The following is a 19,447-nucleotide window of genomic DNA, read 5'->3' on the forward strand; positions in this document are numbered from 1 at the left end:
AGTGGTTCATGCCTGTAATCCCAGCACTTTGGGAGGCCAAGGCGGGCAGATCATTTGAGGCCACGAGTTCAAGACTAGTCTGGCCAACATGGAACAACCCCATCTCTACTAAAAATACAAAAATTAGCCAGGCTTGATGGCACTCGCCTGTAATCCCAGCTACTTGGGAGGCTGAGGCAGGAGAATCGCTTGAACCCGGGGAGATGGGGATGCAGTGAGGCGAGATCACATCACTGCACTCCAGCCTAGATGAGAGTGAGATGCCATCTCAAAAAAAAAAAAAGAGAATAATGACATTTCAGCCAACAACGGACCTCATATAGTGGTCCCATAAGATTATAATACCATATGAGCCATATTTTTCCTGTACCTTTTTTCTTTTTTTTTTTTTTTTTTGAGACAGAGTCTCGCTCTGTCGCCCAGGCTGGAGTGCAGTGGCCGGATCCCAGCTCACTGCAAGCTCCGCCTCCCGGGTTTACGCCATTCTCCTGCCTCAGCCTCCCGAGTAGCTGGGACTACAGGCGCCCGCCACCCCGCCTGGCTATTTTTTTGTATTTTTTAGTAGAGACGGGGTTTCACTGTGTTAGCCAGGATGGTCTCGATCTCCTGACCTCAAAGTGCTGGGATTACAGGCTTGAGCCACCGCGCCCGGCCTTTTTTTTTTTTTTTTTTTTTTGAGACGGAATCTCACTCTGTCACCCAGACTGGAGTGCAGTGGCGGGATCTCAGCTCATCGCAAGCTCCGCCTCCCGGGTTCACACCATTCTCCTGCCTCAGCGTCCCGACTAGCTGGGACTACAGGTGCCTGCCACCTCGCCCGGCTAGTTTTTTTGTATTTTTAGTAGAGACAGGGTTTCACCATGTTAGCCAGGATGGTCTCGATCTCCTGACCTCGTGATCTGCCCGTCTCGGCCTCCCAAAGTGCTGGAATTACAGGCGTGAGCCACTGCTCCCGGCCTTTTTCCTGTACCTTTTCTTCTTTTTTTAGGCAGGGTCTCGATCTTTTGCCCAGGCTAGAGTGCAGTGACATGATCTCAGCTTACTGCAGGCTCAACCGCCCAGCTTCAAGTTATCCTCCAACCTTGGCCTCCCGAGTAGCTGGGACTGCATGAAGCTGGGACTACGGCAAGACACCCGGCTAACTTTTGTATTTTTTGTAGAAATGGGGTCTCACTGTGTTGCCCAGGCTGGTCTTGAACTCCTGGACTCAAGCAATCTGCTCGCCTCAGCCTCCCAAAGTGCTAGGTTTACAGGTGTGAGCCATTGCACCTGGCTTCCTGTACCTTTTCTATGTTTAGATCTGTTTGTTTTGTTGGTTTTTATTTTTTGAAGTACGGTCTTGCTCTGTTGCCCAGGCTGGAGTGCAGTGGTGCGATCATAGCTCACTGTAGCCTTGAACTCCCAGACTCAAGTGATCCTTAGGCTCTCAAATAGCAACTGGGACTACAGGCGTGCACTAGCACACCCAGCTAATTTTTACATTTTTTGTAGAGACAGGGTCTCACTATGTTGTCCAGGCTGGTCAGGAACTCCTGGCTTAACTGATCCTCCCACCTCAGCCTCCAAAGTGCTGGGATGACAGGTGTAAGCCACCGTGCCCGGCCTCATCCCATGTTCGTAGGTTCATATATATGTATGCATGTATTTATTTATTTATTTTTGAGACAGAGTCTCGCTCTGTTGCCCAGGCTGGAGTGCAGTGGCATGATCTCAGCTCACTGCAACCTCCGCCTCCCGGGTTCAAGCGATTCTCCTGCCTCAGCCTCCTGAGTGGCTGGGATTATAGGCACGTGCCACCACGCTTGGCTAGTTTTTGTATTTTTAGTAGAGACAGGGTTTCACCATGTTGGCCAGGCTGGTCTCGAACTCCTGACCTCGTGATCCAGCTGCTTCAGCCTCTGAAAGTGCTGGGATTACAGGCATGAGTCACCACGCCCGGCCTTTATTTTTTTTCTTTGAGATGGAGTTTTGCTCTTGCTGCCCAGGCTGGAGTGCAGTGGCACAGTCTCGGCTCACCACAAGCTCTGCCTCCCAGGTTCAAGCGATTCTCTTGCCTCAGCCTCCTGAGTTAGCTGGGATTACAGGTATGCGCCACCACGCCCAACTAATTTTGTATTTTTAGTAGAGATGGGGTTTCTCTATGTTGGTCAGGTTGGTCTCGAACTCTGGACCTCAGGTGATCCGCCTGCCTCAGTCTCCCACTCCCAAAGTACTGGGATTACAGCTGTGAGCCACTGCGCCCGGCTGCATGTATTTATTTAATCCTTCTGTACCTATACTTTTTTTTTTTTTTTTTTTTTTGAGATGGAGTCTCACTCTGCCGCCCAGGCTGGAGTGCAGTGGCCCAATCTCGGCTCCCTGCAACCTCTGCCTCCTGAGTAGCTGGGATTAGAGATGACCACCACCATGCCTGGCTAATTTTTGTATTTTTAGTAGAGACTGGGTTTCACCATGTTGGCCAGGCTGGTCTCAAACTCTTGACTTCAAGTGATCTGCCCACCTCGGCCCACCAAAGTGCTGGGATTACAGGCGTAAGCCACCGCGCCCTGCCTATATCCTAAGCTTCTTTTTTTTTTTTTTTTTTTTTTTTTGAGACAGAGTCTCGCTCTGTCGCCCAGGCTGGAGTGCAGTGGCCAGATCTCAGCTCACTGCAAGCTCCGCCTCTCGGGTTCACGCCATTCTCCTGCCTCAACCTCCCGAGTAGCTGGGACCACAGGCGCCGCCACCTCGCCCGGCTAATTTTTTTTTTTTTTTTTTTTTTTGAGGCGGAGTCTCGCTCTGTCGCCCAGGCTGGAGTGCAGTGGCGCGATCTCGGCTCACTGCAAGCTCCGCCTCCCGGGTTCCCGCCATTCTCCTGCCTCAGCCTCCCGAGTAGCTGGGACTACAGGCGCCGCCACCACGCCCGGCTAATTTTTTTGTATTTTTAGTGGAGACGGGGTTTCATTGTGTTAGCCAGGATGGTCTCCATCTCCTGACCTCGTGATCCGCCCGCCTCGGCCTCCCAAAGTGCTGGGATTACAGGCTTGAGCCACCGCGCCCGGCCAAATTTTTTGTGTTTTTAGTAGAGACGGGGTTTCGCCGTGTTAGCCAGGATGGTCTCGATCTCCTGACCTTGTGATCCGCCCGTCTCGGCCTCCCAAAGTGCTGGGATTACAGGCTTGAGCCACCGCGCCCGGCCTATCCTAAGCTTCTTATTTGCAAAAATCCCAATCCCGGCACTTTGGGGTGCTAAGGCAGTAGGATCACTCCAACTGAGGAGTTCCAGATCAGCCGGGATGACAGAGGGAGACTCCGTCGTTACAAAAAATTAAATAAACAAAAATTAGTTGGGCATGATGTTGTGTGCTTGTAGTCCCAGCTACTCAGGAGGCTGAGGTGGGAGGCTCGCCTGAACCCAGGAGTTTGAGGCTGCATTGAGCTATGATCGCACCATTGCACTCCAGACTGGGCAACAGAGTGAGACTCTATTTCTAAAACGAACAAATAAAAAAGGGTTGGGTACGGTGGCTCATGCCTGTAATCCCAGCACTTTGGAAGGCCGAGGTGGGTGGATCACGAGGTCAGGAGTTCGAGACCAGCCTGGCCAACATAGTGAAATCCCATCTCTACTAAAAATACAAAAAATTAGCCAGGCACGGTGGCTCACGCTTGTAATCCCAACACTTTGGGGGGCTGAGATGGGCAGATCACGAAGTCAGGAGATCGAGACCATCCTGGCTAACACAGTGAAACCCTGTCTCCCGTCTCTACTAAAAATACAAAAAATTAGCCGGGCATGGTGGCGGGCTCCTGTAGTCCCAGCTACTCAGGAGGCTGAGGCAGGAGAATGGCGTGAACCCAGGAGGCGGAGCTTGCAGTGAGCCGAGACTGTGCCACTGCACTTCAGCCTAGGCAACAGAGAGAGACTCCATCTCAAAAAAAATAAATAAATAAAAATAAAAATAAAATAAAAATAAATTTTAAAAAAATACAAAAAATTAGCCAAGCGTGGTGGCGGGCACCTGTAATCCCCGCTACTCAGGTGGATGAGGCAGGAAACTCACTTGAACCCAGGAGGCGGAGGTTGCAGTGAGCTAAGATCATGCCATTGCACTCCAGCCTAGGTGACAGAGTGAGGCTCTGTCTCTAAATAAATAAATAATAAAGAAAGAAGGATATCAAGTAAACAGTGCAGGGAGTGCAAGTATATGACCGAGATGACTGACGTGGGATTTCTGGCCTGGCAGGAACACCAGGGTTCAGTGAGATCTCAAGTTTAGTCACATATTTATGCAGGAACAGAGTGAGCGAAGGGGGAAGAGGAGGAGGGCGGGGAGAGGACAGGGAAGGTTGTGCAGGACCTTGTGGGCTGGCTGTGACGAGGACTTGGGCCTTGACCCCAAGGGAGGTAGGGTCCATGGAGGGCTGTGGGCAGAGGAGGGATGGGCTATGATTCAGATGCTCACAGACGCCCTCTGGTGGCTGCTGTGGGGAGGAGACTGTGGAGGGTGAGGGCGGGAGCTGGTGAGCAGGACAGAGAGGAGGACTGCGTTGGTGATGAGATTCCAAGATGCTGGGAAGAGGTGGCAGGGACAAGGCGGCAGTGAGGGACAGACCCCACGAGGCCAACAGCGGCTTCCGGTTAGGGGGCCCAGGGAGGGGTCTCAGAGCAGCCGACTGGCCACACTCACCCAGCTCGGCGTCTGTAAGGGGCAGGTGGTTGTCCACCCACTCCTCCGACTTCCCCAGCACCGTGTCGACCCCACTCAGCACCATCTGGCCCACGCGGGAGCCCATGACGGACTGGACCCCGCCAGTCACTGCAGACTTCGTCTTGTCCACGCCACTCTGCACAGCACCGCGGGTCGCGTCCACCGCCTCCGATACTCGTGTGGCCACCGTGTCCTTGGCGCTAGACACCATCTCTCGGGCCCCTGACACCTTGGACGACACAAGCTCCTTGGTGTCCGCCAGGACCTAGGAGAGGCAACAGCATCAGCATCTCTGCCTTCCCTCCATACCTGGGCACCCCTCCCCTACACCCCAACTTCCAGGGAGACGGAGGCGGGGAGCGCCATCCCCCAGGTGACCCCAGCATCGCTGCCTTCCCTCCATACCTGGGCACCCCTCCCCTGCACCTGAACTTCCAGGGAGACGGAGGCGGGGAATGCCATCCCCGGGGGACCCCAGCATTTCCGCCTTCCCTCCATACCTGGGAACCCCTCTCCTGCACCCCAACTTACAGGAAGACTGAGGCAGGGAGAGCCATCCATCGGGTGACCCCAGCATCTCCGCCTTCCCTCTGTACCTGGGCACCCCTCTCCTGCACCCCAACTTCCAGGGAGACGGAGGCAGGCAGTGCCATCCACCGGGTGACCCCGAGTCTGGAGTCATGGGCATGATCTCATACTCTGCAGCCAGACTACCTAGGCTCCGTCCCTAGCTTGCTGCTTCTCCGATGTGTGGCTTCAGGCAAGTCACTCTACCTCTCTGTGCCTCGTTTCTTTCCTTCCCTTTCCTTCCTTCTTTTCTTCCTCTTCCCTTCCCTTCCTTCTTCCCATCCCTTCCCTTCCCTTCCTTCTTTAGAGACAGGGTCTTGCCCTGTTGCCCAGGCTGGAGTGCAGTGACACCATCTCAGATCACTGCAACCTCTGTCTCCTGGGTTCAAGCAGTTCTCCTGCCTCAGCCTCCCAAGTAGCTGGGATTACAGGCATCTGCCACTACGCCTGGCTAATATCATGTTGTTTGTTTCTTTTGTTGTTGTTGTTGTTGAGATGGAGTCTCACTCTTGTTGCCCAGGCTGGAGTGCAATGGCATGATCTCAGCTCACTACAACCTCCGCCTCCCGGGTTCAAGTGATTCTCCTGCCTCAGTCTCCCGAGTAGCTGGGATTACAGGTATGCACCCACGCCCAGCTAATTTTGTATTTTTAGTAGAGATGGGGTTTCACCATGTTGGTCAGGCTGGTCTCGAACTCCTGACCTCAGGTGATCTGCCTGCCTCAGCCTCCCAAAGTGCTGGGATTACAGGCATGAGCCACTGCACCCTGCCTGTTTTTGTTTTTTGTTTTTTTTGTTTTTTTTTGAGATGGAGTCTCGCTCTGTAGCCCAGGCTGGAGCGTAGTGACCGGATCTCAGCTCACTGCAAGCTCTGCCTCCCGGGTTTACGCCATTCTCCTGCCTCAGACTCCCGAGTAACTGGGACTACAGGCGCTTGCCACCTCGCCCGGCTAGTTTTTTGTATTTTTTAGTAGAGACGGGGTTTCACTGGGTTAGCCAGGATGGTCTCGATCTCCTGACCTCGTGATCCGCCCGTGTTGGCCTCCCAAAGTGCTGGGATTACAGGCTTGAGCCACCGCGCCTGGCCTGTTTTGTTTTTTGAGATGGAGTCTCTCTCTGTCGCCCAGGCTGGAGTGCAGTGGCGCGATCTTGGCTCACTGCAAGTTCTGCCTCCCAGTGATTCACACCATTCTCCTGCCTCAGCCTCCCGAGTAGCCGGGACTACAGGCACTCGCCACCACACCCAACTAATTTTTTGTATTTTTAGTGGAGATGGGGTTTCACCGTGTTAGCCAGGATGGTCTCGATCTCCTGACCTCGTGATCCGCCCACCTTGGTCTCCCAAAGTGCTGGGATGTGAGCCAGCGTAAGCCACCATGCCCGACTTTTTTTTTTTTTTTTTGACAGAGTTTTTGCTCTCGTCGCCCAGGCTGGAGTGCAATGGCGCGATCTCGGCTCACCGCAACCTCCACCTCCCGGGTTCAAGCGATTCTCCTGCCTCAGCCGCCCCAGCAGCTGGGACTACAGGCGCCCACCACCACGCCTGGCTAATTTTTTGTATTTTTAGTAGAAACAGGGTTCACTGTGTTAGCCAGAATGGTCTCGATGTCCTGAGCTCGTGATCTGCCCGCCTCAGCCTCCCAAAGTGCTGGGATTATAGGCGTTTGAGCCACCACCCCCGAGAGTCAGGTTTTAACAGCAGCACTACACTCACTGAACATGCACGTTCTCACACTGGCCCAGATTAAAATCTAGCTCTGACAACACCACCATTCCCCAGAACGTGGGGAAAGTCACCTCTTTGCAAAGGGGGAAAAAACTCACAGGGCCCAGAATTGAGAGGATATATTGCGTCTCTCAAAAAGTCAAGAGCTCACAGCAGGCCAGGCATGGTGGCTCGCACCTGTCAATCCCAGCACTTTGGGAGGCTGAGGTGGGAGGATCGCTTGGGCCCAGAAGTGTGAGACCAGCCTGGGCAACACAGTAAGACCTCACCTCTACAAAGCATACAAAAATTGGCCAGGCACGGTGACTCACGCTATAATCCCAGCACTTTGGGAGGCTGAGGCAGCTGGATCACCTGAGGTCAGGAGTTCGAGACCAGACTGGCCAACATGGAGAAACCCCCGTCTACTAAAAATACAAAAATTTGCTGGGCATGGTGGCGGGCACCTGTAATCCCAGCTACTCGGGAGGCTGAGGCAGGAAGATCACTTGAACCCAGGAGGCAGAGTTTCCAGTGGGCTGAGATCACGCCACTGCATTCCAGCCTGGGCAACAGAGCGAGACTCCATCTCAAAAAAAAAAAAAGAAAAAGAAAAAAGCTCCCAGCTGCTGCTCCGTTCAACGACCTTGAAGAATTCACCCTGAGCTTATCCCTTCTGTAAACACAAGGACCGTTGGCCTCCCACGGTATCAGTGGGAGAGAAAGGGAATGCAAGGGTTTGGCCCTACGATGGGGGCTCCTGGCTGACATTTCGCCATCTTCCTGTGAGCTCGGCAGTTTCCATCCCCCTCAGCCAAGCCCACTATTGGCCTTTGCTGATAAGCTGCAGGCATGGCTGGGCACAGTGGCTCACAACTGTAACTGCAGCACTTTGGGAAGCCAAGGCAGGCGGGAGGATTGCTTGAGCCCAGGAGTTTGTTTTTTGTTTTGTTTCTGAGACGGAGTCTCGCTCTGTTGTCCTGATCTCGTGATCCACCCGCCTCAGCCTCCCAAAGTGCTGCGATTAGAGGATGAGCCACCGTGCCCGGCTAGCCCAGGAGTTAGAGAGACCAGCCTGGGCAATACAGCAAAGCCCCACCCCTACAAAAAAACTAAAAAATTAGCCGGGTCTGGTGGTGCACACCTGTAGTCCCAGCTTCTCAGGAAGCTGAGAGCTGGGAGGATTGCCGAAGTCTAGGAGGTCGAGGCTGTAGTGAGCCGAGATCATGCCACTGCACTCTAGCCTGGGCAACAGAGCAAGACCTTGTCTCAAAAAAAAAAAAAAAAAAAAAGGGTGCAAGTTGACACCCGCTCTGCTGTTTCCCAGCTAAGGTCATTTCTGCATAAATGGGAGGAAAGAAGTGTGACCATGATGGGACAGCAGAGCCCCCCGGCATACAGTAGGCACTCAATATTGAGGGGATGAATGAGCTGCCTGTCCCTGTAGGCGGTCTCAGGGAAAGTCCAAGGATGCTGGGATGTGGGCTGGCTTGTCCTGCCTCCAACCCAGGGAGCACCTATTTCTGATGCTAGAGACCCAGACGCAAGCAGGTGGTGCCTGAGGGTGGCCCTTCTGTAACCACTGGGCCGAAGCGGACATGGAGCCCCTGAATACTTAATAAGCATCTACCTGCTGGGGTGGTGGCTCACCCCTGTAATCCCAGCACCTTGGGAGGCAGAGGCAGCCGGATCACCTGAGGTCGAGAGTTCGAGACCAGCCTGACCAACATGGAGAAACCCCGTCTGTACTAAAAATACAAAATTACCCAGGCGTGGTGGTGCATGTCTGTAATCCCAGCTACTCGGGAGGGCTGAGGCAGGAGAATCGCTTGAACCCGGGAGGCAGAGGTTGCAGTGAGCTGAGATCGCACCATTGCACTCCAGCCTGGGCAACAAGAGTGAAACTCCATTTCAAAACACTAAAAAAAATAAGCATCTACCCTGTGCCAGGCTGCCCGCTGAGCACTGGACACAGACACAAAGCAGGCGGCCTGTGCCCTAGGGACACAAACAATAACCGATTAAGCTTCACACTTATCTGAAGGAGGGTGTTTTGTTTTTGTTTTTTTTTTTGAGACACAGCCTTGCTCTGTTGCCCAGGCTGGAGCACGGTGGCGCGATATCGGCTCACTGCAACCTCTGCCTCCCGGGTTCAAGTGATTCTCCTGCTTCAGCCTCCGGAGTAGCTGGGATTATAAGCACTCACCACCACACCTGGCTAAGTTTTGTATTTTTAGTAGACACGGGGTTTTGCTGTGTTGGCCAGGTTGGTCTCGAACTCCTGACCTCAAGTGACCTGCCCACTTCGGCCTCCCAAAGGGCTGGGATTAAGGCGTGAACCACCGCGCCTGGTCTGTGCCTCATTTCTTCATCCCAGGCTATTATAGGTCAAATTATGGCCCGGCCCCCTCAACCCCAAATTCATATGCTGAAATCCTGATCCCCAGGGGTAAGAATGTGACTGTATTTGGAGACAGAGTCTTTAAAAAGCGGTGATTAAGGGAAACTGAGGTAGGGACAGTGGCGCACTCCTATAATTCTAGCACTTTGTGGGGCTGAGGCGGGAGGATTGCTTGAGCCCAAGAGTTGGAGACCAGCCTGGGCAATATGGCGAGACTCCGTCTTGACAAAAAGTACAAAAATTAGCCAGGCGTGGTGGATGCACCTATAGTCCCAGCTACTCAGGAGGCTGAGGCGGGAGGATCTGTTGAGAACAGGAGTTTGAGAACAGCCTGGGCAACATGGTGAAAACACACATCTACAAAAAATTAAACATAGCCAGGCATGGTGATGTGTGCCTGTGGTCCCAGCTACTTGGGAGGCTGAGATGGGAGGATTGCTTGAGCTCAGGAGTTCAAGGCTGCATTCCACCCTGGGTGACAGAGCGAGAACCTGTCACAAAAAAAAAATTTATTTTATTTTAAATGTTAAGAGCCAACATTTGATAAAAGCCATGTGCAGTTCTAGGCCTTCAGGTGTTAACCCCAGGTCAGCATCGCCATTCTGTGGAAAAGTAGGGCCCAGGCTGGGTGTTGTGGCTCATGTCTGTAATCTTAAGACTTTGGGAGGCCAAGGTAGGTGGATCACCTGAGGTCAGGAGTTCAAGACCAGCCTGACCAACATGGTGAAACCCCATCTCTACTAAAAATACAAAAATTGGCCAGGTGTGGTGGCGTGCACCTGTAGTCCCAGTTACTTGGGAGGCTGAGGCAGGAGAATCGCTTGAACCCAGGAGGCAGAGGTTGCAGTGAGCTGAGACTGTACCAGTGCACTCCAGCCTGGGCAACAAGAGCAAAATTCCATCTCAAAAAAAAAAAAAAAAAAAAAAAGAAAGACAGTGAGGCCCACAGAGGCAAAGTAACTTGTGTGACCACTCAGCTGCTGAGGGGCAGGACACAATTTAGAACATGGTGTTTTTGTTTGTTTTATTTTTTTTTGAGACAGAGTCTCGCTCTGTCACCCAGGCTGGAGTGTAGTGGTGCAGTTTGGGATCTCTGCAACCTCTGTCTCCCGGGTTCAAGTGATTCTCCTGCCTTAGCCTCCCAAGTAACTGGGACTACAGGTGCACGCCACCACGCCAAGCTAATTTTTCTTTTTTTTTTTGAAGTTTTAGTAGAGATGGGGCTTCACCGTGTTTGCCAGGATGGTCTCGATCTCCTGACCTTGTGATCTGCCCACCTTGGCCTCCCAAAGTACTGGGATTACAGGCGTGAGCCACCGCGCCTGGCCAGAGCAAGGTGTTTTGTTTTTGTTTTCTTTGAGACAGAGTTTCACTCTCGTTGCCCAGGCTAGAGTGCAATGGCGTGATCTCAGATCACCGCAACCTCTGCCTCCCGGGTTCAAGCGATTCTCCTGCCTCGGCCTCCCAAGTAGCTGGGATTACAGGCACCCGCCACCACGCCTGGCTAATTTTGTATTTTTAGTAGGGATAGGGTTTCTCCATGTTGGTCAGGCTGGTCTCGAACTCCCAACTTCAGGTGATCCGCCCGCCTTGGCCTCCCAAACTGCTGGGATTACGGGCATGAGCCACCGCACCCGGCCAGGAACATGGTGTTTTGATGTTTTGACTTTCCTGCCTCCAAGCTTTTCTGACTAATAAAACAGTTATAGGGATGTCAACATTCTGGGTAAAGGGCCACATAACTAAGATTTTCAGTACTGTGGGTCACAGTCTCTGTCGCAACTACTCAACCTTGCCATTGTAGGGTGAAAGCAGTCGTAGACAATATGTAAATAAATGGTCATGGCTGTGTGCCAATAAAGCTTTATTATAAAAACAAGTAGGCTGGGCACTGTGGCTCATTCCTGTGATCCCAGCACTTTGGGACGCCGAGGTGGGTGGATCACCTGAGGTCAGGAGTTCGAGACCAGCCTGGCCAACATGGTGAAACTCCATCTCTATTAAAAATACAAAAACTAGCCGGGTGTGGTGGCGGGCACCTGTAATCTGGCTGGCTTTGCAATGATCCCTCCAGCTGCCGTGTGGGGAGTGCATTCGGGGTGGGGATGGGAACCGACAGGAGAAGGAGCAGGGAGGATGCCATCAAGCCTGTCTAGTTAAGCTGGGACCAGCGCACTCCATACCCAGGTAGGTCCCTGTCTCGGCAGAGCCCCCGAGGGCGGACATCGTTACCTTCTCCGTGGGCTGCTGCAGGATGGGGAGGTTCTCCTCCAACTTGTCCAGCCCCCTGTGGGCGTACTCGCTGGCTGATGCAACTGCCGAAAGAAATTAAGTAAGACGCAAATGTGACTGGTGGAAGGTCACCTCGTAATTGTTCGGGGGATGGCACCAAGAGCTGGGTAGACCCCCCTACTCCCCACCCAGGGAAAGTGCCAGGAGGGGGATTCAGGGCCCTCTGGGACTTCACCCACTCTGGGGCTCCAGCTTGGAGAGGATTGGCTGAGCCCCGCTGACAGCGGCCGCCGTGAGGGTCCTCACTCCCTTCTCTGCCGCGTCGCAGACGGTCTTGACGTGCGGGTAGCTCTCCTTGGTGGAGGCATAGGCTGCGGACACCATGTCGCAGGTGGAGCTGATGAGAGGCATGCTGGCCACGCGGTCCACCACACTGGGCTATGAGAGAGAAGTGGCTCAGGCAAACTGGGCGGGGGAGGACGGGGGGCTCAGCCAGAAACTCAGGGTGCCCTGCAGTTTTGCTCTCACTCCTGGCCAGTGAAACGGCTCAGTTTACCCACACTTTGCATCCAGGTGGTTGCACAAGTCAAGAACCTTGGGGTTTCGCCACATGCTTCCTTTTATTTATTTTTTTTTTGAAACGGAGTCTTGCACTGTCACCAGGGCTGGAGTGCACTGGCGTGACCTCGGCTCGCTGCAACCTCCACCTCCTGGGTTCAAGCGATTCTCCTGCCTCGTCCTTCTGAGTAGCTGGGATGACAGGCGCCACCATGCCCAGCTAATTGTTTTTGTATTTTTAGTAGAGACGGGGTTTCACCATGTTGGCCAGGCTGGTCTTGAACTCCTGACCTCATGATTCGCCCACCTCAGCCTCCCAAAGTGTTGGGATGACAGGCGTGAGCCACTGCGCCCGGCCCGCGTGCTTCCTTTAACACAGCCTAGTTACATGAGCCTGCACTTTATTCCAGCGATGTGCCAGGTGGTGATAAGGGACAAGAGTCCCATTCTCATGGCAGTTAGGGTCTAAACTGGGGGCTGCAGACTATAGCCCATGGGTCACATCCAGCGTACCACTTGATTTTTTAATTTTAATTATCTTTGGGGCCAGGTGCAGCGGCTCACGCCTGTAACCCAAGCACTTTGGGAGATCGAGGCGGGCTGGTCACTTCGGGTCAGGAGTTCGAGACTAGCCTGGCCAATATGGTGAAACTCCGTCTCTATTAAAAATACAAAAATTCGCCGGGCGCGGTGGCGCACGCCTGTTACCCCAGCTACTCGGGAGGCTGAGGCAGGAGAATCACTTGAATTTGGGAGGCAGAGGTTGTAGTGAGCCAAAATGTCACCACTGCACTCCAGGCTGGGTGACAGAGCAAGACTCCATCTCAAAAAATATGTATGTAAAATAAAATAACCTATGGATGAGAGATCTGGAATAGAAACTGGCTTCCTAGGAGGTCCCTGAGAGAGACTGCAGAGGTGAGGAAGATTGGGCTTAGCGGTTGTGGAGGGCAGGTAGTTTCAGACAGAACCCTGACCCCTCAGGCCCTCCAAGGGCCTTTGAGATTCCCCTGCTCCCAACTGGGGACACCAGTGAGTGGTCTGTACCCCACCGAGGAATAAACCTCTCTGGCTCCGTGGGCTGCCGGCATATCCCTGGCTCCCTGCCAGGGCACCCTGGTGTGGGAAGCCTCGTTGCACAGGAATCACAGGGTCGGGGCAGTCCCTGGTCCTGGCCCTTCCTCACCTGCTGTACCGGTTCTTCCGCTGTCACCTGGGTGCTGCCATCAGCCTCTGCCCCGTTGGCAGACATGGTCTCTGCAACAGACACTGTGGAGAGAGGAACAGTCAGGTACAGCCTGCTTGGCCCCACCTTCCAAGAAAAAGTCCAGGCCCACGCTGCAGCTGGAAGACAGGGTTCATACCTGCCCATGACTTACAGCCATGCCTTTCAGTCCTTAGCAGGCACAAGAGTGACCTCTGGACTTTGTTCAACAGCAAGTGCTGATTCTAAAGCTTCGGGATGGGGCTCACCTGGCCCCCCATTTCTTTTTTCTTTCTTTCTTTTCTTTGGAGACAGTCTCACTCTGTTGCCCGTGGTGGAGTGCAGTGGGGCAATCTGGGCTCACTGCAACCTCCGCCTCCCGGTTTCAAGCGATTCTCCTGCCTCAGCCTCCTGAGTAGCTGGGACTACAGGCACCCACCACCATGCCCAGCTAATTTTTGTACTTTTAGTAGAGACGGGGTTTCATCATATTGGCCTGGCTGGTCTCGAACTCCTGACCTCGTGTTCCACCCACCTTGACCTCCCAAAGTGCTGGGATTACAGGTGTGAGCCACCACACCCGACCCTTTCTTTTTTTTTTGTTAAAGACAGGATCTTGCTCTGTCACCCAGGCTGGAGTACGGTGGTGCAATCACAGCTCACTGCAGCCTCCAACTCCTGGCCTTAAGGGAACCTCCTGCCTCAGCCTCCCAAGTAACTAGGACTATAGGCACACACCACCACACCTAGTTAATTTTTTCTTTTTGGGTAGAGATGGTATCCTTTTTTTTTTTTTTTTTCTGAGACAGAGTCTTGCTCTGTTACCAAGCTGCAGTGCAGTAGCACGATCCCGGCTCACTGCAACCTCCACCTCCCAGGTTCAAGCAATTCCCCTGTCTCAGCCTCCTGAGTAGCTGGGACTACAGGCGCGTGTCACCACACCTGGCCAATTTTTTGTATTTTTTTTTTTTTTTTGAGACGGAGTCTCGCTCTGTAGCCCAGGCTGGAGTGCAGTGGCCAGATCTCAGCTCACTGCAAGCTCCGCCTCCCGGGTTAACGCCATTCTCCGGCCTCAGCCTCCCGAGTAGCTGGGACTACAGGCGCCCGCCACCTCGCCCGGCTAGTTTTTTGTATTTCTTAGTAGAGACGGGGTTTCACCATGTTATCCAGGATGGTCTCGATCTCCTGACCTCGTGATCCACCCGTCTCGGCCTCCCAAAGTGCTGGGATTACAGGCTTGAGCCACTGCGCCCGGCCCCAATTTTTTGTATTTTTTAGTAGAGACGGGGTTTCACCATGTTATCCAGGATGGTCTTGATCTCCCGACCTCGTGATTCACCCGTCTCGGCCTCCCAAAGTGCTGGGATTATAGGCTTGAGCCACTGCGCCCAGCCCTGACCCTGCATTTCTAAAAGGCTCCCAGGCAGTGTTGATACAGCTGGTCCCTGGGATACACGTCAGGAAGCAAGGCTTGGGAACAGTCCCTTCCAGGGCTCACCTGTTCTCCAGGAAGCCAGGTATGACCTAAAACCTCTGTAGAGGACAATTTGCCAATAGCTGTCAAGTTCCAAGAGCCATCTTCCCCTTGACCCAGAAACCTCACTTCGGGGAAGATCCCACACCTGTGTTTCCGCATGGGCAGAGCTGTGTGGACTTACTGGCCACAACATGACACTGGAAACAACCTGGATGCCGAGCGAAAGGGGAATAAGACAACAACAAGTGTGGCCAGACACAGCGGCTCACGCCTGGAATCCTGGCACTTCCGGAGGCCGAGGCGGGCGGATCACCTGAGGTCAGGAGTTCGAGACCAGCCTGACCAACATGGTGAAACCCTATCTCTGCTAAAAATATAAACATTAGCCAGGCATGGTGGTGGGCACCCGTACTCCCAGCTACTCAGGAGGGTGAGTTAGGAGAATTGCTTGAACCTGGGAAGCGGAGATTGCAGTGAGCTGAGATCGTGCCACTGCACTCCGGCCTGTACAACAGAGTGAGACTCCATCTCAAAAAACAAAACCAAAACCAAAAACAAAAACAAGTGTATCCCAATGCAGTGGCTAAAGAATGAGATTTAAAGGCCGGGCATGGTGGCTCACGCCTGTAATCCCAGCACTTTGGGAGGCTGAGGCAGGTGGATCACCTGAGGTGAGGAGTTCAAGACCAGCCTGACCAACATGGAGAAACCCCATCTCTACTAAAAATACAAAATTAGACAGGTGTGGTGGAGAATGCCTGTAATCCCAGCTACTCGGGAGGCTGAGGCAGAAGAATTGCTGGAATCTGGGAAGCGGAGGTTGCAGTGAGCCAAGATTGCACCACTGCGCTCCAGCCTGGGTGACAAGAGCGAGACTCTGTCTCAAAAAAAAAAAAAGAATGAGATTTAAATGTAACTGACATGGGCTGAATGTGGTTGCTCACACCTGTAATCCCAGCACTTTGGGAGGCCGAGGCGGGAGGATCACCTGAGGTCAGGAGGTGGAGACCAGCCTGGCCAACATGGCGAAACCCTGTCTCTACTAAAAATACAAAAACTAGCCAGGTGTGGTGGTGCACACCTCCATGTTTAGTTATCCCAGCTACTCAGGAGGCTGAGGCAGGAGAATCACTTGAACCCAGGAGGTGGAGGTTGCAGTGACCTGATATCTCACCAGTGCACTCCAGCCTGGGTGACAGAGCAAGACTCCATCTCAAAAAAAAAAAAAAAAAAAAAAGAAAGAAAGAAAACAAAAGACAAAAGACTAAATGTAACTGACATGACATGGACAAAGATCTAGTCAAGGGATAAAATGTGTTAAATAGGGCAAACTATTTTTTTCTTTTTCGAGACGGATTTCCACTCTGTTGCCCAGGCTGCAGTGTAGTGGTGCGATCTTGGCTCACTGCAACCTCTGCCTCCTACGCTCAAAGAGATTCTCCCACCTTGATCTTGTAAGTAGCTGGGACTACAGGCACGCACTATCACACCTGGCTAATTTGTGTGTGTGTGTGTTGGGGGGGGGGGGTGTGTGTGGTTTTTTTTTTTGACAGGGAGTCTTGCTCTGTCGCCCAGGCTGGAGTGCAGTGGCGTGATTTCAGCTCACTGCAACCTCCACCTCCCAGGTTCAAGCGATTCTCCTGCCCCAGCCTCCCGAGTAGCTGGGATTACAGGCATGCACCACCGCGTCCGGCTAATTTTTTGTAGTTTTAGTAGAGATGGGGTTTCACTATGTTGGTCAGGCTGGTCTTGAGTGCCTGACCTTGTGATCCACCCGCCTCAGCCTCCCAAAGTGCTGGGATTACAGGCGTGAGCCACCGCACTCGGACGTGTTTTTTTTTTGTTTTTTTGTTTTTAGTAGAGATAGGGTTTCGCCATATTGCCCAGGTTGGTCTTGAACTCCTGAGCTCAAGGGATCTGCCCCCCTTGGCCTCCCAAACTGCTAGAATTACAGGCGTGAGCCACCGCACCCAGTCAAAATGCAGGCTTTTTTTTTGAAAGTGAGATAACATGCCTGCCTGCACTGCAGAGCTATGAAGCCCAGGTCAGGGGTATGGGGAGGACGGGGCTCCCCAGGTGAGTCTATGCAAGTGGGATGAAGCCACAACCCCGTTTTCCTGCACAAGTGAGATAAAGCAGGGACACCATCATCAGATGAGGTTCTCAGGGGAAAGCCAGGAGTCCCAGCTCCACCTATGCTGTGCTCCCTGGAGCAAGTCACCTTCCCCTTCTCTGGCCTCGGTCATCTCACCTGTAATATGAGGATAAAGGGTCGGGCACAGGCCTGTAATCCCAGCACTTTGGGAGGCTGAGGCGAGTGGATCACTAGGTCAGGAGTTCGAGACCAGCCTGGCCAACATAGTGAAACCCCATCTCTAAATATACAAAATTACATACAAAATTACGAAAATTAGGCACGGGTATGGTGGCAGGCACCAGCTACTTGGCAGGTACCAGCTACTTCGGAGGCTGAGGCAGGACAATTGCTTGAACCTGGGAGGCAGAGGTTGCAGCGAGGCAAGACCACACCACTGCACTCCAGCATGGGTGACAGAGGAAGACTCCATCTCAAAAAAATATGTGGCTAAAGGTCATGCCTGCCTTATGGGATGCTTTCCCGGGGAATTCTGGTGTGAGCCTAAGAACCTGTGGCCTTGACTCTGAGCATCTTTTCCAGAGGAATGAGGCCCCGCCTCCTGGTGGCCTTGCTTTGATGTCCCCTAAGCAGAACTCAGCAAAATGATGTTTTGGGAGCACTGGATCTGGAGTCCAGATTGGGTTCTCTTTTTGTTTTTGTTTTTTCTTTGAGATGGAGTCTTGCTCTGTCACCCAGGCTGGAGTGCAGTGGCGCAATCTCAACTCACTGCAACCTCCGTCTCCCAGGTTCAAGGGATTCTCCTGCCTCAGCCTCCAGAGTATCTGGGATTACAGGCGCCTGCCACCAGGTCCAGCTAATTTTCATATTTTTAGTAGCGGTGGGGTTTCACCATGTTGACCAGGCTGTTCTCGAACTCCTGACCGCAAATGATCTGCCCACCTCAGCCTCCCAAAGTGCTGGGATTACAGGCGTGAGTCATCGTGCCCAGTCCAGAGTGGGTTCTAATCCCAGTTTGGCAACTCACTAGGAATAGGAGTTTGGGCAGGCAGCATTCCCTAGGAGCCTTGCTTGCCACATCTGTGAAATGGGTATAAGTTTCACAAGAGCCTGGAGTCCCTGTGGACTGGAGGAGACACTGCTCCGGGGAAGCTCAGCTCCATGCCTGGCACATAGTAAGAGCTCCATAAACCATCTCACCGCACTCTGGCTTCCACGGACAAAGGGGTACAGCCAGCCAGGAACCAGCTTCCTGCTAGGTACAAAAAACCCCCAACTGGGAAGTCAGGTGAGAAGATATACCTACCTCCCAGTGATCACTGCCTAAATCTATTCTTCTCACCTCCTTCGGAGCCTGAGCTCACCTGGGCAGGCGGCCAGGTAGGCAGGCATCAAAGTCCTGGCCTCGACAGATTCCCAAGTCCCACTTAGGACTCAGGCAGCTTCCTCCCGTCCCCTCTGTCCACCATGACTTTCTGGAACTGGTTAAAGCAAGGGTGGCCACTGCAGATGTCAACGCCCTATGAAACCCCTGGGGGTCAGTGACCTGCCTTGCCGCTGGCTCCAGAAGGGGAGTTTCAGGCCAGACCCAGTCATCCAGCAACTTCAGGGCATGCTAAGACTGGACTTCAAAAATTCCAAGAGCCCCAGGTCCCACCGCTAGGCCCAGCCGGGACAAGAACCCCAAAGCAGTTAAGGGGTAGGCCTTCCTACTTTCAAGCCATCTCGCCGCCACGCCCACCCGAGGGAAGCGGGCAGGATTCGCCCAAGACCTCCCCAGAAGCAGTTGGGGGCGCCAGGAGCCGGGGCAACCCCCCTTCCAACGCCCGTGGCGAAACCATCTGGAGGGGAGGCGGCTTTACGGTGGCGAGGGGTGTCTCTGAAGACCCCGGAAGGGAGGGCGAAGTTTCTGCCTGCAGGAGGAAACTTACCTGCAAATTGCGTTTCCAAAAGCAAGCAAACTGATCACAATTTAGAGAAAACCGGACGGGGGCGGTATTTAGCCCACCTCCCTCAGTATCTTTCGACCCTCAAAAGTCCCAGGAAGTGAGAAGAGGGTTTCAAAGTTCAAGCTCCGTTGCAGACGTTGGATTTTTCTGGGGGGAGGGGTGACCAGCCTGGGCTGAAGACCCCTCCCCAGGCCGCAGAGTCCAGCAAATCCCACCCCGAGAAAGGCCCTCCCCGACCCCTCCGCCCCTGGGGTGCCCCAGGACTCGGTGGACACCGCCCCCCAGCTCAACTGAGGGACCCCCGCCACTCACCGCGGTCAACTGGACGTCCCAGGCACAATAACTGCGGCTTCCAGACCAGCCTTGAAACCGTCAGGGCCGGGGCGGGGCTGGCTTTTACTGCACGGTGGGTTGGGGGCGCAAGGGAGTGACGGGCGAGAGAACCAATCAGGTTGAGGGAATGCCTGCGCCAGGCCCGCCCCTCTCCTCCCTAGCCCGCCTCCACTAGGCCCCGCCCCTCGCCAAGTCACTTAAGAAGTACGCGAAGGACTACACGCCCTGAAGGGGA

The 19,447-nt window shown here is 53.5% G+C and overlaps 1 protein-coding gene across 4 annotated transcripts in view; it reads right to left on the reverse strand.

The window, feature by feature from the left end:
* Positions 1–19,250, reverse strand: part of PLIN3 (perilipin 3) — a 31,500-nt gene extending 12,250 nt beyond the window's left edge. For 2 of the 4 annotated variants that reach the window (XM_045381274.2, XM_045381273.2), the window contains exons 1-5: positions 19,192–19,250; positions 13,341–13,423; positions 11,836–12,034; positions 11,597–11,679; positions 4,671–4,956 (exon numbers count right to left, since the gene is read on the reverse strand). In XM_045381274.2, coding sequence (XP_045237209.1) covers positions 4,671–4,956; positions 11,597–11,679; positions 11,836–12,034; positions 13,341–13,406 — 634 coding nt within the window. In that variant the 5' untranslated portion in view covers positions 13,407–13,423; positions 19,192–19,250. Of the gene's footprint in view, positions 1–4,670; positions 4,957–11,596; positions 11,680–11,835; positions 12,035–13,340; positions 13,424–18,861 lie in introns of all 4 variants that reach the window. The other 2 variants (XM_074025437.1, XM_065535764.1) reach the window with 1 other exon arrangement.
* Positions 19,251–19,447: the final 197 nt, after the last annotated feature.

The sequence above is a fragment of the Macaca fascicularis genome, chromosome 19, assembly GCF_037993035.2.
Source record: "Macaca fascicularis isolate 582-1 chromosome 19, T2T-MFA8v1.1".
Lineage (NCBI taxonomy): Eukaryota > Metazoa > Chordata > Mammalia > Primates > Cercopithecidae > Macaca > Macaca fascicularis.